General features: G+C 45.8%; 2 protein-coding genes across 2 annotated transcripts in view; one reads left to right on the plus strand and one right to left on the minus strand.

The window, feature by feature from the left end:
• UMPS (uridine monophosphate synthetase) overlaps nt 1–4,829 on the plus strand; it is a 9,869-nt gene extending 5,040 nt beyond the window's left edge. The window contains exons 2-5 of the mRNA XM_075181408.1: nt 8–185; nt 270–445; nt 1,381–1,495; nt 4,316–4,829. Coding sequence (XP_075037509.1) covers nt 8–185; nt 270–445; nt 1,381–1,495; nt 4,316–4,488 — 642 coding nt within the window. The 3' untranslated portion in view covers nt 4,489–4,829. The remainder of the gene's footprint in view (nt 1–7; nt 186–269; nt 446–1,380; nt 1,496–4,315) is intronic.
• A 2,897-nt stretch (nt 4,830–7,726) lies between these two features.
• The window catches only part of ITGB5 (integrin subunit beta 5), a 34,052-nt gene continuing 17,239 nt past the window's right edge, over nt 7,727–24,539 (minus strand). The window contains exons 9-15 of the mRNA XM_075181203.1: nt 23,377–23,511; nt 20,544–20,976; nt 12,372–12,594; nt 11,485–11,585; nt 10,292–10,411; nt 9,062–9,228; nt 7,727–8,927 (exon numbers count right to left, since the gene is read on the minus strand). Coding sequence (XP_075037304.1) covers nt 8,805–8,927; nt 9,062–9,228; nt 10,292–10,411; nt 11,485–11,585; nt 12,372–12,594; nt 20,544–20,976; nt 23,377–23,511 — 1,302 coding nt within the window. The 3' untranslated portion in view covers nt 7,727–8,804. The remainder of the gene's footprint in view (nt 8,928–9,061; nt 9,229–10,291; nt 10,412–11,484; nt 11,586–12,371; nt 12,595–20,543; nt 20,977–23,376; nt 23,512–24,539) is intronic.

The raw sequence follows: 24,539 nt of genomic DNA on the forward strand, positions 1-24,539 counted from the left end.
TCTCCAGCTGGCCGCGGACTTGGGACCTTCCATTTGTATGTTAAAGACCCATGTGGATATATTAACGGATTTCACCCCTGATGTCTCCTCTCAGCTCCGAGCACTCGCTGATCAACATGACTTCCTCTTATTTGAGGATCGGAAATTTGCTGATATTGGGAACACTGTGAAATCCCAGTACCAGGGTAATAATCTCTGCTTACAGCGTGATTCCGGTACACACGTATGTACTCGGGGCGGCGTTATCTGAATCCTTCTGTCTTCTTCAGGTGGTATCTACAGAATCTCCTCTTGGGCTGACGTGGTGAATGCTCACGCTGTGCCCGGCCCTGGAGTGGTACAAGGGCTGCAGGAGGGTGGCGACGCTTTGGGTCGAGGCTGCCTTGTAATCGCAGAGATGAGTTCTCAGGGGTCTCTCGCGACCGGAGAGTACGCAAAGGCAGCGGTAAGTGGAGAGAGGAGCGGAAATGTGCCCGACGGATCGCTGTGTGATTGGAATCTAGTGTGGATCTGTTGGTGTAATATTGAGCCGCGCAGGAGGGTATTAGTATGTCTGACTATAGCTGGCCCCTGTATTTCCTTATTTCAGGATACACTTTGGCTCCTCCCTCTAGATTGGGAAGGGCCGTCTGTGCCTAGAGCAATAGAGGCGCTTTCACCTTCTTTCTAAATCCAGTAACGCTGCCGGCAGCTCCACCGTTCACTGGCTGGGCGAGTATCTAATTATATACAGATAACCGTCCAGTCATGACATCATAAACCATGGCCCCGCTGGTTGCTTGCCGCACAGAGACCTAGGGGAGATTGAGGGACATTAGATACAGCCCTTCAAGGTGTTTTATGTTCTCTGTTAATTGGTGTGATAATTTAAATGGTTTAATAAGTAAGACCGGTCTACTATAATGCAAATCTACACCTGCCTGCCCCCCACCTTATTGTAGATAATCACATTGGGTTGGGGGGTCTTTATGATCTCTTTACCTGCTGTATATGCCTAACTCACCCCCCCTCCCACAGTGATAATAGAGCAGGGATATGAAGCCCCCCAAATGTCAGCCAGCTCCTGAGTGGGTGGGTGCAGCACTATAAGGGGTACTGAGGACAGCTGTATTGGGGAAGGGTCTGAGGAATTCTATATATTAATGAAAGTGGGAGTTTTTTTCTTTTTACCCATGAGCTCCGGCTCTATATCACCCCCAGTGTATTCCTATGGGAATAATGACATTATTGTACAGTTCAGGAGGTAACTGCTACATGGAGATGAGGTTTGATGCTCTGATGGTGGGGGGCTGGGGGCTGGCAGTGGGAGGCAGAGTGCTCCCAGTATATAGCGCATTGTCTGTAAGATGAGCTGTAAATGATCCAGTTTCTCTCCTTCAGGTGAAGTTGGCCGAGGATCATCCGGCGTTTGTGTTCGGATTTATATCAGGAGGTAAAGTGAGTGAGAAGCCGGAGTATCTGCACCTCACCCCGGGGGTCCAGCTGCAGCCAGGAGGTGAGAAACGGCCACATTATCAGTTATTTCAACATTCAGTTGATGTCACACAATTAGTGTATTTCTGTATCAATGTCTGGTGATAATATTGGGGGTGTGGTTTTCAATGAACCTGGAATAAGATAAAAATGATTCCAGCTACCAAAAAAGTCCCCCCTCCGAGAATATGAAGTTACTTGGCCATTTATTGTGTCCTGATGGAATTAATCTTTAATCATTTTCCTGAATATCAGAATGGCCTTACTCAAAAAATTATTTAGAAATTGCTCAGTACCTGCTGCCATAAGGTTGTGAATGGTCATCTAAGTCACTGGATGTAATCAATAACCTTTCCTGCCTGTAGCATTGAGCAGCGTCCTCCACAGGAATGTCAGGGAACTGACTGGTTTATGAGTTGAGGTCTTGGGCACAGTTCCAGAATATCCCATAAATCACTGTTGGAAACAGGAGCTCAGGGCTGCGGAGACCTTTGTCCGTTTGTGGAGAACAGAAGATTCATCTGACCACTTTATCTTCCTCTATGTCCGGTATCTATTGCACTCTCTGATCTCACAAACTGACGGATATCCTCCTCTGTGGCATTCTTGGTGCAATTGTCTGTTCGTGCCCCAGTGTAATGTGCGATTAGCTGTGAGCTTGTACTTCGATAAAGGATGACAACCGTGGGCTCTACCCTCTCGCTGTCTCGTCACTGAAGCTCTTGTCAAAGGCACCAACAATGACCCTTGTTTCAAACTTACTGAGGTCTCCATTGGCTGCGATGCTGATTACAGGCTCAGCGCTGGCTGCACTCAGCTGGGGCCGCTCTGCAACACGTGTGGCCAAATCACTAAGCCCCAAGAGAGGGATTCGTGAGGCAGCACAACCAAGGGAGCCCAGCGGGTTTATATGTGACCCTGGCCGTGCTGGGCCTGTACGTATATAACACATCAGCCACAAACCTTTATATCTGCTTCTGTGCAGACGTTTCCCCGTCTTTTTCTGTTTGTGTCTCACACATGAGAAGTTTCTGGAGCCGTTACCTTTATTATCCAACTTTCTGTGATCAGATCTCATGATGGCAGCTGCCGCTCTGCCATAGCGGAGTTTACAGAACTGACGGATGTTGGTGTCAAATCTCTGTTACCAGAGATAGAGAACTGACTGACTTTTTACTGACCACCCAATTCTTGGAGCCCAACCGAGTCCTATTATAATATAATAAACCATAGTTTCTCCTATTAGAACAGACACTATGTGAGCACTACATCTGGGCCAGCAGTGTGTGTTACACCACTGACCACCGGTCTGACCAGTCCTGGCAGGTGGGGGCAATAACCTCCAACACTTTATAATATTATTGCAAGTCTTACACTGCCCCCACCCGGCTACTTCTTAATGCCACCCGGCTGTCAAAGTTTTCTGGGGAGAAGACTGTGTCAATAAATTAGTAATTTTTTTCATGGTTTTGTACCATTTAAGTAGATCAGTCATATTTATTATTAATGTCTGATTAGACCACAAACTAATGAAAACTTTTGCTGACTTTTAAATGGGACCTATGCCCCAAAACAGCCCGGTACAATGTCATGTTCTCTCTATACAGCAGCAGTGCAGATGGTACACGGTGCGCTGTGCGGCTGGGACCGGCCGCAGTAAACCTGTAGAATTGGTGAAACGACGTAAGCTGAGTACACACGACAACAACTTTACACCAATTTGTTGTCTCTAATGATTGTAGAAACGACTGAAGTCCCGATCAGCCAATTCAGATGTACACACTACACTATACCTAATTACCCTCATATCTCTGCTCTTCATCTGTCATAACCATCTGCTACAAGTAACAGCTGTCCTGGGGGTCGGTGCGTAAAGCAAAATGCTCAATGAACTTTATAAGATTCAGAAGCTAAAATGTTAATTTTGACACTGCTACATATTTGTTTAATCAAAAGCTGACGCAGGTCAGACCCCAGCTCTGTACTCGCTGATACTGATGATTATGGGCACCAGTGACTTCTGATCAGACTCTGTGTGTGAAGAGTATAATTTACGCGCTGCAGTAACTACTACTGTGTTATACGTTTCCTTCCTGCTCTAGATAAGCTGCTGCTCGAGCTGTTAATTTAGTTATTCCTGACGGTTCTCACTACGTCTCGCAGCCCGGTTAACCCATTCATTGCTTGCCTAAGTTACCTTAAATGACCTTTGAAGGAGTGAAGATCTTCCAGCAGGGAGGGGTGTTCAGCTGGGAAGGGGTTAACTCGTGCAGCTCAGATGTGTCCCAGCAGCCACATGGAGGTGGTGAGGACCAGAATGGCAGCGGTTCCTGTTAGTTGTATTGCAGACAAGGAACAGAGTGTGATGGGCACAGTGACAACTGCTAACTCTCTCTGGGCAGACAGTGATTGGAACGACAAATATTAAACTGTACGACCAACCAAATGAAACGATGATCGGCCCTTTGAGACGACTTTGTGTCACTATACACACTCACGATATCTGACCAAACGGTCGTATGTCGGCTGATTGGAGGTTTTTCATATGATCATCGGCCCAGTGTGTACCCAGCCTTACTATATATAATACACTGCTGCTACCTGGGCAGTTATGTATCTGGATCCACGTCCCTGAAGTAGAGAGATGGTCTGATTTTTTATTTTTTTTTTAGAGAAAGGCAAGAAGAATTCAACTTGGAACCAAAACCCCTTATTAATTAATCTATGAATAGCAGACACCCTATATAAAGTCACCACCGAATATTGTGACTTCTGCTCTCAAAATAAATGTAAGGACAGCGTCTACATTGTGGTCACTTATTGAGGTTCCTTCCTATTATAGGAGATCATCTGGGCCAGCAGTATCGAACCCCACATGAGGTCATCACTAATCGAGGCTCTGACATCATCATCGTGGGCCGTGGAATCTTGTCAGCTGACAAGCGCCATGAAGCTGCCGAGATGTACCGGAGAGCAGGATGGGATGCCTACCTGGCCAGGGTCAGCGGAGATTAAAATTATTCATTAACCGTTATTTATAAAGAATATGCTGCACCGCTTTACAATAAACATGAAATAAAACGTTTAACCTTGCGCTTTGGCCTTTGCATAGAAAGGTAAAGCACAGCAGCCTCCTCCAATGTCAGCCGGTGACACAGATCCCGGGATCCGTAATGGCGGTAAGCGATACACTATTGATAAAGCACTCCATCGTTTCACCTGTACATAAGCTGTCCTAGAGGCGGCCGGTCAGATGGCAGAAGCCTCCGCCCTGATTGGATGTCCTCCTTACCCAACATTCCAGCTCTACCAATCCCACGGCTTCATGCTAATGAGATTAAAATAATAAAAATATGGCTTTGGTGCTTTGTGTGCTCATTTCTTGGATAAATAATAAAGGAAAAGTATCTGTATGTTGTGTTTTATGTACATAGAGGAGTAGAATAAAGCAGGGGTCTATTCAGTCATCACCCATATAATAACTTGGTGGTTTATTGCAGAACTAATATTATCAATTATACACAAAAAGCAGATGATGGTGAAGGAAATTCTACAGGACTAGTTTTATTCCAGAAAGTATAATTCTGTCCCTTCCTCAGGTAGCCAACTACTGTGGAAGAATTTACTTTGTTATCTGAGTGAGCTCCAAGTTGTCTAAACCTCGTACACCGGCATCTTGGGGAGCGCGGGGATCTTACACGATGCAGGTAATGGTCTGAGCAACTTTGAGGGTTTTTTGTCTGGGAGACCTAGGTCTGAACTAATGATCTTGGGTCACCACATCCAGTAGACGTCTGAGTAGTTGGGGGATGCAGCTTTGGATGTTGGTCTAATAGGAGCCAGATTTTTGGCTTTGGTGGTCTCAGCTAACCTATCCCCTATAATTTCAGGCCTGGGGGTGGATGCAGAATCCTTGGAGTCCGTCCCGTCCCCCAGCCTGGAATTGAATAAGCCCATTAGCCAGATGGTGATGAGAAAGATTTCCTTCCTGCTGTTTAGTTTACTGCAGGGTTTTCGTTCCTATTGTGACCCGATGGAATGAGTCAAACGCCAGTTCACTGTCACCCATCTCAGATCTGCCTTTTGGTCTGAGAACAGGAGCTGTCAGCAAGAGCAGGTTACTGACTATAAGGGAACTCACAAATGTAAGACAGAATGGCAGAGTAAGCCCATCCAAACACAGTGCTCATTCCAGGGGACAAGATAGACTACAAATTTCTACAAAGTGTTTATTGGCTCTAAGATGAACATCCGTTAGAAATATAGAATTTGACGATAGATAAGAACCACTTGGCCCATCTAGCCTGCCCATTGTTTTATTAACCTATCGTAATCTCAAACCTTATTCTCGACATGACCCAAGTTGCACCAGACAGGTCATCAGTCTGTCTCCACAAATGCTTCGGTCACTCCTTTGGTAGTTTCCATATGGCATTGGACAGATGCCCATCATCCTCCCTTGGTGTTTTCAGGGTCTGTGGTCCTGGGTGGAAGCAAAGCCCATAAGAATTCAATTTGACTGACAAAGCCACAACGGTGGCCTCCATCACCCGCCAGGGAGACACCAAGAGCTCCCTTGCATTGAAAGAGACCAGCGGCATCTGAGCAGAACAAAATATTCTGGCACCATTGGCAATGTTCATTCCAGCAGTGGAAGACGGGGAAGCTGATTATCTCGGTGGAATATAAATGGGCTGTACGGAATTTTCTAATAGTAATCGCACTTGATTACTAGGGATACAATGAATTCAAGATTTTGACAGTGATGGACAACAGGTGGCCCCTAAGAGCCATCACCTGCGGCCCCCAGCCTTTTCTACTTTATTATCAGATCTGTTTGTTACAGCGTGTATCACTTGCTTACGCAAAGAGACGCCTATCTAATAACATTACAGAGATTAAGGGTAATGTGAAGGTTGGAGGCCGCCTATCACTGGTATCTGCACCTTGTAAGCATGTAATATAATTAATATCAGTGCTACAGATAATGTATTTTCTTTACACATCACTTTCCAGTTCCGATACTAAGAATGTCCTAATTACCAGCAGGTTCCTGAGCAAATAGCAGCAAGTTAAACAGCTGTTTATACACGTTGTTTAGGAACAGACTCCAGACCACAGTTTCCCTTTAAACATTAGGTGGAGCAAGATTATAAAGCCCCACATGAGATTACAGTCCTGCCCTTCATGTGTCATACGTGTAATTATTAATGTCTGGGTGGGGTGTGCAGAAAACGACTGGTGCTGTAACAACATATATACAGAACTCTTCCATCCATTACTGGACAAGGAGTAACTGCTGCCTCGGTGTACGGATACATTGTATACACTTAGACAATCTCTCCTATCGCTACTAATCGTTTTCTACTTCTTGGAATCCTGCAGAAGGGCGCACCCATTATAACGCGCTCAGACTTGGGGCGTCGGTCGGGTCGTTAGTGTAATAAAGCTGCTGCCACCTGCAAATAATGAATGAATGTCGCAGGTTTGTATTATATTTAACTAATACAGTTGGAAACGCTGAAGCAGATAATCTCCAGGATGTTGTCAGTTCTGATCCACCTATTAAATGTCAGTCACCTCAATAAAGGTAGTTTTATTCTATTACATGCACCTAATATGCTTTACTGCCCAGAATAATGAGAAGTATTAATACTGCACTGTATGTTAAGGCCTTTGTAAGAGCCATGGTTATACCCATGAGAAAAGAAATTGTAATGAACAAATAGCTCACTAGATGGCGCTCTGCAATTCCACCAGAGACATCTAGAACATCTACCTTTGGAGTCTGGCTTAGCTGATTACAGAGATACATGTAACAGAGTGAACTGAACAATATCACCGCAGCGGAGGCGTACTGTAGGGTATATAAGGACAGGCACGCACAATAGGTCATAATACACCAATAACTGGGTGGGAGATATTAAAACACACGAAACACTGATTTTGTCTGTGCTTCTATAAGTCCCACTCTGCATTCAAGAAGGGGCTCATTAGTGGATACAAGAAGCACCTCATAAGGGGCTCATCCTCACTAAGGCAGCTTCCTCCTTCGGCGAAGCAGGGGTGCTGTGATGTTGATTGGAAGCCACCAGGAGGCGATGGTGAGTCTCCACAGCTGATATAGTGCAGAGACATCTCCCATTCAGAGATTGTACCTTGTGCACTATAAAAGTCACCAATGTAAAACATAGCGCCTGGTGACCTAACCAGAAATCATTCTGCGTTTGTTTGTATGGGTCAGACTCCGAGGTCAGAAAAGGGACCATTTTCCTTTATTAATTTATGGTTATTACAACGATTGCAGCAAAATACATTTTATCCAAATATTTTCTTGTACTAAACCGATTACAACTTCTACCCAGGATGGTCCTCGGAGATCTGGGTTAGTCAGGACGGCAGGGAATAAAAAAAGAAATGAAAGCGTACCGAGTCCTCTCCACACCATGTCCCCTCTATATTACACAAAGTTCTGCAATTACAATTGTGTCCAGATTTCATCCTTTCACTACTCAACGTTTGGTTTAAAAAAGAGAAAAAAAGACTTGAGGTTCAGAAAAGTAGAAAAATACTTTCGTTGTATTTGTAAAAGTGGGCGAGTGAAGGTTTCCATCATATTAAACGTCTCCCTTCCTCCCGCTTACTGAAGAAAGAATTAACGTAGCCCTCAGTGTTACAATGACGACAATTTCCAGAATTCTGAGATAATCTTCGCATCTTCCGTAATGTATGTTCCTTTGATACAGATTGTTGGGATCCTGCACCATGTATCAGTCAGCGTTTCATGGCCGTAATATAACGTTTACCATTTGCAACTGCCAGTAATGTCCGTTATTCCATCAAATGCAAAGAGGAAGAACCGTGAAGACAGAATATCCAGATCCATCGGCTTTGGGGACAATTCTGGTTAAGTCTCCTCTAAATTTGATCATGTCTGAATTCTGTATTAAATCGGCTGATTGAATGGACTGAGCCCCAAAGTCATAATCTAGATGAAAAATATAAAACTATTTCTATAAAAATGGCACTTTTTGCCTCAAAGATTCGGTTGTGCTTAAAATCATTATGACCGCGGTGGCCGGATCTGTACTCTACATTCTTCTTCCCCAGAGGATTCTGGGATTGGTAGCCCTGTTTCAACCAGATGAAGAAAATAGATCTCTATTACCAGACAACGGTTCGATCAGCCGGTAGAAACCGCATAGATCCAGCAGGAAGTCCGAGAGACGGCAGAAGTCTATAAATGTGCAAATAAGCCTGGAAGACCATCCTCCAAACCGCAGGATTCACCAACGTAGGTTAAAGCGACGCGATGCTCGTTTCACAGCTTCTCACTCGTTATCACCAACAAGTCTGAAGCCATTGGTTGTTCCATTGTAGGACTTTCCCATTGCGCTGTACATCTCATCTACGTTGTGTGTGGAGATTGGCTGCCGGTACAGCGGGTTTGTTGCCTACAAAACAGAACAAAGGCTGTTTACCACACTCATCCCTAATGCGAATTATTAATTCATGTGCCAATAGCTCCGGAGGGGCAGGTGGTATATATAATACTGGCGGAGGGCAGAGGTGATTCCACGTCACTCACCATTTCATACTTGGCTCTGGACCGCTCACTTTGAAATCTTGCGAACTCCCGGCGATCATGGATGGTGACGAGCAGCTTCCAGACAGCCAGAAGAACAAGGCCGACTAGTAGGATACTGCCCACCACGGCCAGGAGGACAGTCTTGGCATCAGGGGCACTTCCACATTCTGGAGAAAGACAAACGCTCTTCTATAATACTGTATATTATGTGCAGGGATAGACACCTTTATCATTTGTATTTGTTAGAAATAGCGGGATGTACAATAGGTATGAATCTGCAGTGTATAGGAAGAGATTAAATGAAATCAAATGTGTGAGGTGTGAATCCCGGCCAGTAGACGAGGGGAGCTAGGTGTGAATCCCGGCCAGTAGACGAGGGGAGCTAGTTGTGAATCCCGGCCAGTAGACGAGGGGAGCTAGGTGTGAATCCCGGCCAGTAGACGAGGGGAGCTAGGTGTGAATCCAGGGCAGTAGACGAGGGGAGCTAGGTGTGAATCCCGGCCAGTACACGAGGGGAGCTAGGCGTGAATCCAAGGCAGTAGACGAGGGGAGCTAGGTGTGAATCCCGGCCAGTACACGAGGGGAGCTAGGCGTGAATCCAAGGCAGTAGACGAGGGGAGCTAGGTGTGAATCCAGGGCAGTAGACGAGGGGAGCTAGGTGTGAATCCAGGGCAGTAGACGAGGGGAGCTAGGTGTGAATCCAGGGCAGTAGACGAGGGGAGCTAGGTGTGAATCCAGGGCAGTAGACGAGGGGAGCTAGGTGTGAATCCAGGGCAGTAGACGAGGGGAGCTAGGTGTGAATCCAGGGCAGTAGACGAGGGGAGCTAGGTGTGAATCCAGGGCAGTAGACGAGGGGAGCTAGGTGTGAATCCAGGGCAGTAGACGAGGGGAGCTAGGTGTGAATCCAGGGCAGTAGACGAGGGGAGCTAGGTGTGAATCCTGGCCAGTACGCGAGGGGAGCTAGGTGTAAATCCCGGCCAGTATATGCGCCGTGTAGGGGATGTGAGTACATGGATGTATACTTACACACTTCTGAAGACACAATAGATTGAACACACCCAAAAAAAAAAAATTAGACTAAGCTCCCAATAGGGCAGGGACGGATGTGAATAATTACATACAATCTGTAATAAGATCAGCGCTATATATAAACAACAATAGAAATATATAATGTCATTGTCCAAGTACCAGTATAATTTGTACAACAAATAAGACGACATTACCACTAACCTGGCTCCTTGAGCGCAATCAGAATGGATTTCCCGTTGGCCTCCTCGGAGTATGTAAAGCGCATGACACATTCATTCTCCGTCTTGTACACGCACAGAACGGCCTCCGGACGGTCAGTGTCTGAGGGACAGAAAACAAAATAAATTATAAAAGATCAATAACCGGATTCCTTGGGGAAGAAAGAAAGTGACAGTGCGAGAACGGATCTCCCAGTATCGGCTGCTCCCATAGGACGGTGTCTGAGCGCTAGGACCTCTAGATACATAACGGTGATTCTTCGACACAGTAAAGGATTTCGTCTTCCTGGTTAATAGCTCAGAAAATGCAGGATTCATGGGATCACTACCTTACTAGGAACTAGCACAACCACTGAGGTATAAGACACCTCATGCCTCAGTGATGTCACAGGGACTATAAACCAGATGCTCACTCTGTGTGTAACAGGTTCTGGCTGTCATCTGCGTGTACCGAGCACGTGATACAGAGCGTTGCAGCTGGGCGCCGCACTCTACACGTCAACAAAGTTGAGAGGAAATATCTCAGCGATTTCTTTACAGCTCAGAGGATTCCAGGAGGGGGGGGGGGTCAATGCTGAACAGCACTATAGGGATACTGAGAATGCTGCACATTCCAGGCTCTTCTTGTCACAACATATGGAGTCCATTAGGACCAGCTGAACTTGGGATATAGGAAGAAAAACAAGTCCCAGAATGCAGCAGAAACCATGGGCAATAGAAGTGCTGCAGGAATCACAGCCGAACGCTGGTCAGTCTCACCCTGCAGCACACGAGAGAGGGAGAATCTGTCTGTAGGGACTGAGCCTGGGCTCTGGGAGGGTAATCACACACTGTGTGCCCTCAGTGGCTGGTAAAGAAGAACGTCTATCTGGAAAACCGCAGCGGCGTGCGCCAGTCGTTGTTGTGAGATCATGGTGGCATTATGGATATCGTAATAAGGTGTGGGAAGGGGGAAGGGGTCTTATTTATGGATTAATCTTGGTTCATCTCTTATTAGTTCCTCCCATATATTAATTTTCTCTACTAATACTAAATCAGAGATCATCCGGGACTAGATTGTCACTAGCCAGGAGTAAATGCCCTCCCGGTACCACTTCTGGCGCTATATATAGGTACCCATACTACCGAGGTCCCCTCCGCCAAATACCCAAAGGATTATATTACACGGCCACTTACTGAGCACGTCCACCGTGACGATCTCATCCTTGCACAACATCTGGCAGGTCTTGTTATCGGCGAGACGCCCGGTCTGGTACAAGCGGCACTCGATACAATCCCTGCAGTACACACAGTATTAGATTATCACCCAGATGCTAGAACTGCCCCCGACCCCTAGAAATCACCATCTCTCACAATAAGTGTCGTCAGGGCCATTATAGGATTTATTATATGGTGGCGGTTTTATAGCAACCGGATTGCTTTCATTTCTAAACCGTACTAGAAAAAGGACAGCGCATCTGATCGGTTGCTATGGGTAACGCCACCTTTTCCACAGTTACCGGTGGAAGAGTTTTCACAAATGCCCCAACCGGGTTTACTTTCAATATTTGTCTAAACAAATAAAGTGTTCAGTAAAATACATTATTCTGTAAAGGTCTATTACTATTTATTAGGCAGAGTATCATCAGTATTACTTACCCCAACAAGGTAAATGAATTTGTATTGATTTTCCATAAACTGCAATATGTATCCAGCGCCCCCAAGTGGCCAGAATGGCATAAAAAAAAAGTGGGGCAGTCGGTTATCATTACTGAACACGGACTAAAAATCAGTCTCGGTGAATCGGGATCATGTTGTGCAGAGCAGAGATCCTGAACATACGGCTTCCAAAATCAGTTACGTGTACTCAAGAAACATAGATTCCTTGGAAAGTTACTCCAGTCTCTTTCTTATAGGTGGGGTCCTATAAGAGTGGCCGATACCCCCTTCCCCCTATAGGGAAGAGGTATTTCTTCTTTCCAATAGGGGATGGGTCCCTCTTTCCTATAGGTGGGGTCCTATAAGGGTGGGGGATACCACTTTCCTATGGGGGGAGGGTATTTACATTTAGACTGGCAGATTACCTTTTGGTTACGCAGGCATCGGGGCAGGTGGGGCATTTCTCACAGGTCTCCCCAAACGCCCCTGGCTCTGTGCACTGGCAGCCGCCACAGACGCAGTTCCCTCGTCCACTGCACATCTGACCGTCGCTGGACATGCAGCCGCTGGTCTCCGTGGTACAGTTACAATTGTCCCCAATGTATCCGGCGTGACACTTACACTCTCCGCAGTCACACTCTCCATGACCTGCAAGACATTTCCATCACTTCCAACGTGTCTGCACCATCAGTATCATGATTGTTGAGATATTACAACAGACTTTAATGTTATATGAGTGATTACACTGGAGGGACAGCAGGTGGCGCTGTTACTAAACTGGTTACTGTGTTATCACTCTGTATTATAGAGATGTACTCTGTGGTACAGGAATGTTCTAGTAATGTTATATGAGTGATTACACTGGAGGGACAGCAGGTGGCGCTGTTACTAAACGTGTTATGGTGTTATCACTCTGTATTGTAGAGATGTACTCTGTGGTACAGGAATGTTCTAGGAATGTTGTTGTCCACGTAAGATCCGGTCAGGTCTTTATGCTGATAACTAAACCGTTTATTATAAATAGTTATACCACAAAGAATTTCCCAGTCTATTGAACACAACAATAAGGGATCCAGACCCAAACAATAATGGCCACAGAACCCAGTTACAAGGATATAAGCACAAGAAACATCTGAGAGACTCTGCACAGCTCATGGAAGTAACCCAGTATTATACCTCAGAGGGAATAACGATACAAACAGGGAGGAAATGGCAGCAGCACAGATTGAAGACGAGCAGTAACCAAGCTGTCTAATGCATACTTTCCAACTCTCCCGGAATGTCCGGGAGACTCCCAAAATTCAGGTCAGTCTCACGGACTCCTGGAAGACCTGGCGATTCTACCGCATCTGGCCCATCTGCCCACTTCAATAAAATTAGCCGTAATGTACGGGCAAAGGGGGCGGGGCTTCATGGTTCACATAAATTTGGCCCCGCCCCCAGTGATGTAATGCTTGTTTGGGATCTTTTTACACTGTAAAAGACATAAAACAGGTATTACGCCACCAGGGGGCGGGGCCAAAATACGCAAATGGTGAAGCCCCGCCCCATACACCCCTCCTGCCCTCCAGGATCTCCCGGACCCGGCCAACATAAGGTTGGCAAGTATGGTCTAATGATAACTATCAACTGTGGAAATTGAAAGTTCAAATGCTGCTGTCTAAAGATGACTTGTGGGAAGTTCCAATCACAGTCAGACCAGAGATTAATAATCAGGGATGAGAAAAGAAAAACAGATGTGCAACCATAAGTTTATGATCATCATCAGTTATTTTATGTAGCGCCTCTAATTCCGCAGCGCTGTACAGAGAACACACACACACACTAGGGTCAATATGATAGCAGCTAATTAACCTACCAGTACATGTTTGGAGTATGGGAAGAAACGGGAGCACCCGGAGGAAACCCACGCAAACACAGGGAGAACATACAAACTCCACACAGATGGTTGGGAATCAAACTCATGACCCCAGTGCCGTGAGGCAGGGGTGCTAACCACGAAGCCACCGTGCTGCCCATTTATTAGTTGAGGATGATCAGCTAATTCATATAAGACATAAGAATACTGCGAAGGGTATGTGGGATGCACTATAGAAACTACATGAAAGATTCAGTTTAAACAGCAAATTATTCCTGATAAGAAAACTGTATCAGATGAGACCAGGCGGAGGGAAGACAATGCAGGAGCTGGACTGCTGGAATTTGTAGCACAGCTCAGATCTATAGGAGAATATATAAAATGCCCAGGAAAGGTGGAATCAGATAATACAACAACCAAACACGGTAGTCACAGATGGGGCAGATAAACATTATTCTTATTTTCCAGTTACAGATTATTAATGATTGAATTAACTTTGCTTGGAGTCTCTCCAGAAATAGAAAGAACAAAATTTCATCCACTTCAGACAGAGCTGAATTCACCAAGAAAAACACTGTTGATGTAAAGATATTTCCTGATGCACAAATACCTTTACTTTGTAAACACTACAGAAAGTCTATTACCCTCTATGAACTCTGGATACATTGTGTGAAGATCTAAGTAACATAATAAGAGACCGAACACGCCCCACTCCGTACTGTGACCAGACACGCCCCACTCCGCACTGTGTGACCAGACACGCCCTGTAAGATGATCACACAAACACAAAAGTATGGTAAAACCTACAGAACCCTTGTGCGTTAAAGTTATATTATAATCACATGCAGGGATCTGTTTATGTTGGGGGGTATTATAGAGCCGTACAATACCTCTATTTAGAGGTATTTGCATTGATGTGCTTAGTCACATACTGCCCGCGATGACTGTTAATGTACCTCTTGCACAGAACAGAATGCGTTCTTCATATAATCTGTTTAAATTTACCCCTTTAATATGATCATTTACATTATGTTTTTTACATGTTGTTTTCGAAAGAACAAAGTTTCACTGCGAGAGTAGTAGACGGCTGGAACAGACTGCCAGCGCATTTAGTAGATAGACATCTCTGAACACCCTATGGAATAATCCAGTCTTCTCTGCAGAATTAGAGTGTCTTTCACTACCATGGCAACCACAGTCAAATGATGTACTGAGCAGAGAGGCTTTGGAACATCCCTCTGAGCTCTGTCTGCTGTGTGTTTATTGTAAAATCCTCCTCCCCCCTCTGCCATCACATGACATGCTGTGAGCTTGCGGCAGCCATATTATTTTGCAACCTCCAGAGAGATTTTGTAGAGCAAATAATGATTTGTAGGAGAACAGTTAAGAAGAAATAATATCTGGTGCTTGTTTAAAAGTGTAATTAACTTGGTTAATGAAAAATAAACCTATGTGGGAGCAGCTGCTTTAGGATGATGAATTCTCTATCCTGAGAAAGGAAGGTTAAGAGCAGATTACATTCTGGTTTTTTCCCCCCTAGTCCACATTATGATTTGTGTACTGTATAATCCTATGTGTAGGTGTACTGGTCCCTTTAAAGGGACGAGACATCTTTCTGTCAAGAAGACAGCACTGTCTATATCAGACCCGGCCTCTAGTGTTAGAATTTCCAGCACCTGATCCAGGGCCAAGAACTTAATAAAATAAACTCCCCGACTCCCCGCAGCCTTCGTCCTTCCTGAGGAGCGTTCAGAGAACTTCCCAAACTTTGGAGAAAGAGACAGACTAAGACCACAGAGAACGTCGAGTACTTGTTGAGGAAAGTGTGGTCGCGTCATTAGTGGGAGCATGACCCCCCCCCCCCCCCACCCCATCTGTGTTCCCTGAAAGGGATTTGCATGATTAACCCTTCCGTGGCCAAAGGGGTAACAATGCATTCCTGAGGCCTAGATCCTACCCCCCGACTGTCTCATTTATATTCTGCTGAAGTAGAGATCTTTTCTCAGGCTGAATCCTCATTCTTTCAGTATCCTTCAGTGGAACATTAGTATGCAGCACACAGCCAGGGAATCCACCTTCCCTCGTTTATAGATGAACTTCTCGTCATCAGAAATGTTAGTGAATAACGAGACTGCGGCTGTTGTCCCCGATCTTTACCCTCAGCCCCTCCGGGGACATTTCAAGGGTGAATCCTGGATACAGAGGGAGGAGAATATCATTATATAAATGTGCGACACTCCAGCCCCCCTTACAACGCTTTTGTTGGACCCTCTCCCTAACTCTGCATTGTAGTCAGTCTGCCCCCTTCATTTCGCTCTAGTTACCTCCAGCTGCTTTAGATGCCAGCACCAATTAGCGGCCCCTGCGGTGACTTGACCCGAGAGCCCTCCCCCCAGCCCAAGCTGTAAGCCCTTCAGCCCAGTTATTGTTAGCGATGACAGGATGGAGAGAAAGCGCTTTCACCAAGAGACAGTGATACAATATCACACACTAGTGTCTGCTGAGAACAAAGTATCTGAGAACACGGGTGGATCCAAATTATTTATGTAATCATCAGGACAGATAAAGTTTAAAGTTGTCTTCCCCCTAATACGTTTTGATACCCCAGATATATTCATCAGGTGTTTTAGGAGAAATTCCCTGTTCCATCCCTGCAAACACCTCTTGTCCTGGATTGTAGGTCACTGGCAAAGATTAGATCACACGCTGCTCCCTTATCGCTGTACTTTATACTACAATAGTGTTACACAGAGCCACCGTCACCTGGCATCACCACACCATGGGCACCTGGGCAGTACCGCCACCTGGCATCACCACGCCATGGCCACCTGGGTCCACCGCCACCTGGCATCACCACCACCTGGCATCACCACCACCACCTGGCATCACCACCACCACCACTTGGCATCACCACGCCATGGCCACCTGGGCTTCACCGCCACCTGGCATCACCACCACCTGGCATCACCACCACCTGGCATCACCACACCCTGGGCTTCACCGCCACCTGGCATCACCACGCCATGGCCACCTGGGCTTCACATTGATGAGTGGATCATGTTTTGGAGAAAGAAATAGCGATTCTATTAAATGTCTTTTAAGAAACCATCATCCAAGGAGCTGTGGTCATAGACCCAGGATTATTAGTGATCACAGATTAAAGGGTGTAGTTATTATTGGGTGGAGGTAACACTCTGGATGTATTGATACATAATGAAGTACCGCTGCTATTTACCATGCTCGGCAGCTCCAGGAGATCGGTGAAGACCCCTCTCATCCACAAAGATTTTCTCCTTAAAGCTGCCAGTGAATGGAGGAACTGCTACACGCACAGCGCTTTACTAGCTGGGGATTGTAAAAGTCAAGTAACGCCGTCCTGAGATGTGAAAAATATTTAATACATTGACAAATACACAAATCGACGGTTACTGCGCGGTGGATGGAGTCTGAACACAAATTTCCAGAAAACACATCTGGAAGAGACATCGCAGCATCAGACAGTTCGCTCTCCTGGAAGAGGAATTATGAGAACTGCGGATTCTGTTGCGCCATATACGTAAAATGATGATGATGATGGAGTAAGGACATAGGGTTATCCTGTGACTTTCTCGAACTGATATTAAACAAGTTACATTTACAGTTCCTCTAACTCTGACTCCTACAACTCCACCAACAGACAGGAAACGAGTTTGTTTGTCCTGCGCTTGGTGTGAATTTATTAGACATTACAGGAGACGTTTAGTGCTAATTTTCTGCCAGAACGAGTGTGAAACACAAAACTGCCCCAAAGTGATTTCTTTCTGTAAATAAATAACGAGCTTTATAAATCTACCCAATGGAATGATGAGACTCAGCCAACTCTCCAAGGCTGCTCCGCTACGATTAGCGGTTCCTGAACTGCGACCGATCCAGCTGCCATGTTACAGTAAGAGGCTCAAACTCAAGTAAACAGCTCCTGACACAAACGTCAAGTTTATTTCCCAGAAGAAGTTGCCGGAAAAAGTTCTCTTTTCTCTATTTTTAGTTCTTGAACAAGATCCTGATGTTTGCCACATAATTACAGCGACTGCTGGCAACGAGCCACCTCTCGGCCAGACGCGGCCAAATCCACAAACGTTCCCAACATCAGCACTACCAGGAGGAAACGTTCCGTACCTCTTACCAGTAACTTACAGGGGAGCGACGGCTGCTGCCCTGTTCTAGGTCACCCGCTAATAATTCTGCCAATCTTCCTCCACACACACAATAATCACAAAGAGCGATTTACAAACCTATTGACCATTTGTGCCAGATTGGGGCCACAACTGCTCATCCTGTGGCCAGGTCTATGGGACACAGGTCACTTGTAGGGCGCAGTAGATGGATCATCTGCAGCGCGATCCACAAGTCGATAATAATCCAATCAATGTTGATAGGATCGCCATCGCTGCAATATGAAGCCAACAACACCAGAATATCGCAGTAGGCGTGGCCAGTTTAAGTGTGGCTCAGTGGTTAGTATTGCTGCCACACAGTGCTGGGGTCATGGATTTGATTCCCAACCAGGGTCCTATTTGTGTGTAGGACATCTCCTCTGATAAACAAGGACAATATTCTGCAGCAGAACATCTGCTGTCTATCATACAGGAAATATCTCCCCAAGACGGCCAAGTTCTTGGAAATTCCTCCTCTCATCACCTCCCCTGAACCTGAACTTATCACAAGACTCCCCACCGCCGTGGGACAACAACCTCTGCAATAGTCTACAGACCTAGAGGATCCTGGGATGTCACAAGCAAAGAGAGGAGGATTCTGGGATATCGCACATTTAACTTTGTCCCCAGGTAGAGAGCTTAAGTAACAATTACTCGCCTACTAAATCAAATCTAAGAAACATCCTCATTAAAAATAATCACAACATATAAAATTACATCCTATAATAAACTTAATGTCTCCCACCATCTATAACAGCGTCCTCAGGGACCCTATCAGGACAGGTTTTCCAGGTCACAAGTGACATAATTATACCACATGTGGATCTGTTACAATGTGTCAGTCAGTAATGAACACGCCTGTGCTCCAGCAAGGAGATATGGAAAACATGGACTACAGGGGTCCCTGAGGACTGGATTTGGGAAACGCTGCTGTATAAAGGTCCTGGACAAAGGACGTGGACGCTATAACGGTCCCCAAAGGAACCACAAACACTTGTTTTAGTTATACCATAGATAAGCATGAGGCTATATGAAGAGGCTTGCAGGGCCTGCTGGAACTTGTAGTTCCACCACATCTAGAGCTACAGGGTTTCCAGCCTGCATTGCACACACAGTACTTATATAGATAAATGTGGCTATAGCTCAGAAGTTTGTGCAGATTATTGTCTGTAACATAATACTCAGTATATACATAATACTAACAAATGAGACATACAGACCTATAAAGTCTGACACCATTCTCCCCTCCCCTCCTGCTTACAGCTAAAATAATAATCAATAGTATGACCCAGATACTAACCCCCTTCACCCGCACCAGCACTGACGTCTGCATAACACAGCTGACACCAGCGCACAAAGATCCGCGCTATACAATCCCGTCTAACCGTATCATCACAAAGACATGAAGTTGTTGTGACACAGAGGCTTGAGCACAGGAGCCAGATAGTGTCTATAGATAAACTGACATAAACCTGCTCTTCCCACGGATGGGGGGAAGAGGGGGGTGGGGGGGGGGGCAGTCACAGATTTCTGATTGCGCTGCGGTTATACAATCTGCCGTCTCACATTCTATTTATAGCAGATCTTGGTTTATAATCATTAGATGAATAATACAGTTATATATTCCTGGAAACACGAACTGCACAATAATTGTACAATGAAGAATCAGCCCATCTGGCCTATAAGAAGGGAAGTAACTGGGGGCAAACAGCGGGGGTGGGGGGTGGAATAGCTGGAGACCCCCAGAGCCACAGACCTCTCTGTGGATGGAGGGCACAGAGATGGGGGGGGAGGGGGTTACAGGAATTTAGTGGCGACATCTTTACCACAATGAGCAGCTGATAATAGGAGAATAAGAAGAAATGTCAGTCCCACGCCAGCCACAGAGATCCCACTTCATGTACAGCCAACATATCACCATAGAACAAGTGACAAGGGGTGTAAGTGATGTTTACTACATGGCAATAATGTTATATAACATGTTCTCAAGGAGCGTCAATAATCGTACATTCAATATGAGCTATGATAAAATGTAGTCGTCTACTGTAGATTATAACGTTATAATTGGTGTGTAGTCAACTCTGAAACCTCCGACAGCCCCTCAAACTGGCACAACGATAATCCTGAGATTATTACAAACATTAATATACAGTAAAACAATATTAAATAAACATGTATTCACCAAGTATCTATTCCAGCACCGCAAACCGGACCAGAATGTGATATATATATATATATATATATATATACACACACACACACACACACAGCCACCAGCAGGACGGAACCCTCTTTACAATACGTTTATAAACATTTAAAAGAGCCCCCAGAAGGCTAAATAGGTCACAGTGGGGCCAGATTGGCTCCACCCCCGGCCCCCTCCTCTACAGGACCCGGGGTCTCTGGCGTTGAGGACATCGCTCCGTCCTCGTGACCCAGATGTAGTAATGATTCTCAGAGTGGAAGAATATTTATTATTATTAGTAAATGTAAACCTCTAGCTGGTGGCAGGTCCACGTTACTGTTGGGGCTTCGCAGCCACTCACCTGAGCACAGAATGCCCCTGAACCTGGCGCAGGAGAAGTCGTCACACTGGCAGTACGAGCCGCTGATGCGTCCAAACTCACTCTCATAACAGGAGCACAGGCCGCAGATGCACCTCCCCCGTCCGTTGCACACCGTGTGGCCCTCAGACTCCCGGCACGTGTTCAGGGACACGTCGCTGCTGTCATCTTCCTCTCCGCACTCACACCTGGCCCCCAGGAAGCCGGAGTCACAGTCGCATACGCCACAGGTGTAGGTGCCGTTACCGCTGCACTTCCCGCTGCTTGTTTCCACCTGCTGGGAGCAGCCGCAGCTACAATCATAAGTCACCGTCACCTCGAGGGTGTCCCGAAAACCCACCGGTTTGATGGCGAAGGTGTGCTTGGTGCCTGGCGGGGGGCAGGTCCTCGCCTCTGCTGAAACCTCAAATGAAACCTGGAGGGTGGAGGAAGATTGGGGAGATTATATTGAGGACAAATGGAGAGGCCTGTAACAGACAAGAAGAGGAAAGAACTATTTTTAGAGCTGGATTCCTGGTTATTTTAATTGTTTGGCCGGTGGAGGGGCACTAGGCACCCCTTGCCCTCAGGTGCCCCCCTCCCCAGGAGCTGGAGGTCAGACTCACTGCTGCTCCTTCACGTCAGTGATATCACAGCGCCAACGTCCAAGCCTATCACTGACACCGAGGAGCAGGAGTACAGCAGAAGGGTGGAGGCGCAGCCTGTGTCAAGTTAATTATTAAACACTGCCCCATTGTCAGCCATTAAGGAGGGGGGAAAAGTTGAATATAAATCCCCAGGGAGGGCGGCACTGGGTGCGGGGGCGCCGCAGGGAAAAATAAAAAGTTTTAGAAGCCCCCAAACTGTTGGCGCTCTGAGCGACCGTCTTAGACCACCAGCACTGGACACGTCATATGGTGACAAGAGGAGCGGAGAGGTCACTGGGTAATTCAGGAATTTGCAAACTGGCTACAAAGTAGAACAATCAGAGGACAATAGACCAGAATCCAGCACAGAACAGCGGCAGCCGCCAATAACTTGTCGTCTTCAGATAACGTCGCCGTTACCTTGTACTGGATGTGACTGGGAGCATTCTATAACATGTATGTTCTGCTGAGTCAGAGGGTCTGGATAGAGAGAAGGGGGAGTAGACACGGAGAGAGTTGGGGTGATAACATGTATGTTCTGCTGAGTCAGAGGGTCTGGATAGAGAGAAGGGGGAGTAGACACGGAGAGAGTTGGGGTGATAACATGTATGCTTCCCGTGTACAGTTAGAGGGCTGCAGACATAGAAGAGCGGGACTGGGACCGGGCGCTGAGGACAGACACAGATGGACTGTTAGTAATAACTGTGATACAGGGAATGTGCAGGGTGTCTGGGCCTTTCATGTAAATATCCTGCACATGTCCCGAGTTCTGCAAGATCCAAATTACAGAACACACAACGTACTTTAGTTACTTTTATGTGTAATGATAAGAACCGTGGATCAGGCTCATACAGTGAGTGCAGAGGCCGGGCAGCCAGCCTGGGACATGTTATTGTAGCTCTGTGTACAGAACACGCAGGTATGTGCAGCCCTCGCTCTGGGATGGGTCTACAGAAACTTGGCAGACAATGAAATCCTTTTAATAACCATGGATGACACATCCGCTGAGTCAGCATCGCCCGAGAGGTACAAGCTGCAGAGCAGTAATTATGTGAGCCCTGAGTCATTAAGGAAAGGAAGGCAAAAAAAGGAGTAAATGTTCTCCAGGACAAACCATGTTACAATACAAGGGGTGCACAATAGTTTATTATTTTGCACATAAGATAAATACTGGCTGTTATTCATGCAGCGCACAAATACTTGATAGCTTTATTTTTACTCTGAAATTTAAAGTTCATCTAGGACATGTCCTACCCCAGCTAAAAAAACTGTCCCCACATTTTAAATTTACCTCCCCCTCCAAAGCAACATGTTTTTTTCCCAGGTGCAAAGTTACTCCTTTTTTATGCTTTGCTCTCCTTAATGACTCCGTGTGTTGTAGGTTATTATATCTGAGGCCGGTGTTTTGTATAGTCAGGTTGTGCGGATATACATGTGCAGCACAGTGGCCTAGTGGTTAGCACTTGTGCTTCGCAGCACTGGGGTCATGAGTTCAATTCCCGACCATGGCCTTATCTGTGAGAAGTTTGTATGTTCTCCCTGTGTTTGCGTGGGTTTCCTCCGGGTGCTCCGGTTTCCTCCCACACTCCAAAAACATACGGGTAGGTTAATTGGCAGCTATCAAAAATTGACCTTAGTCTCTACCTCTCTGTCTGTATGTATGTTTGTGAGTGTGTCTATATTAGGGAATTTAGACTGTAAGCTCCAATGGGGCAGGGACTGATGTGAATGAGTTCTCTGTACAGCGCTGCGGAATTAGTGGCGCTATATAAATAAATGATGATGATGATGATACACAATAGTGTGGTGCAGACTGTGTAGCCGAGCAGGTCAGTGTGTATATCAGATTGTGTACTTGTTGTTGTATTGTATATATGTTCTAGTGTAGAGTTCTTGTTACATGATCTGTAATAGATAAAATGAGAATAATTTATATAAAGTGTCTCCGGATCGGCGATGATACAACACAGCTGCAGGATTTGAACGCAGTCTCAGAGACCAGAACACATTAACCCCCATTTCCAGCTCCCGTTATATAATATAATAATTATATAATATATAATGTACAGGCAGCACAGAGCCGGGATTATTGGATTATTCTGTACTGAATACTTAGAAGTTCTGGTTTTCTATGTAATAAACTACAGTCATGATTGCAGTTGTGGGTCCAGTGACCCGAGGCCACTCACCGTGTCTCCGATCATCAGCTCGCCGCATTTCTTCACGCCGGGATAAGACAAACCGTCCTGACATGTGGCTGAGAAACCGAGACTCAGGTCATCGGGGGTCTCAGAATCCGTCAACTCCACCTTGGAGCGAATATTCTGAAAATACAAACAGGAAATAATGAAGACACATTCCCGACATTCCGAGACTCCGGCAGATGAAACTTGTGGGATGAAAGGTTAATTATCCTTCATTATTCTTAGGAGACAAACACAGAGGACACCGCCAACACCACAGGGAAATAAGCCCCCGAGCTTCAGGGAGACAGAGACTGGGGGGGGGGGGCGGGGTAGTTGATCCTTCATTACCCATACTGCACTACGGGATGCATGTTGCTTTAGTGACATCACATGAACAATCCGCTGTGGGACACTAACTCTGATGTCATACCGCTAGTGGGAGGAGCCTTTGAATACACATTGACTGACAGTCAGACAGATACCGGAGGAACGTGGATATTTCTGGTCTTTCACAACGCACATAAAAAGAAACTTTGCCAACAGGTGCCCCGACATGAAATGTTCCTAACAGGTATCCTGTGTACATTACAGAGATTTTGGCATAATATATATATATATATATATATATATATATATATATATATATATATATATATATATAATCCTGAGTACTAGTGACCTAAATAACCACCCGGGCAGCGGTTATGTTTATGCCTCAATAGATCCATCCAGCACATTATTCTGCCCCGGAGGGTGAGCAGACATTGCTTAGGAGGATTATACTATGTATAATGCACAGCTAGAGGTCATGTGATGGACTACGGGTAACAGACTCCCTACACAACATGTACGTGGGGCCGTGAGGTGATAACGGACCTACAGACACTCTCTGGGGTCAGATTCCACCAGAACCAGGTCCTAATGATGTCGTATACACAGTCAGTCGCAGAACACAGCAGCCTCCAGCTAAACAGCGGATGCTCCATGTAAAAGTGGTTTCAATTGTCCTTTAAATAAGATGATAAACAAATGGAGAGAACGGCCTCCCCAGATTTCAATACAGTGATATAGGGTTACACGGGGTGAGCCGCAGGGAAAATCCTGCTGGGGAACAATTTACAATCAAAGAAACATTCACGGACACATCCCGAAGGACAAAGACTCGA

The sequence above is a fragment of the Mixophyes fleayi genome, chromosome 7 (assembly GCF_038048845.1).
Source record: "Mixophyes fleayi isolate aMixFle1 chromosome 7, aMixFle1.hap1, whole genome shotgun sequence".
NCBI lineage: Eukaryota > Metazoa > Chordata > Amphibia > Anura > Limnodynastidae > Mixophyes > Mixophyes fleayi.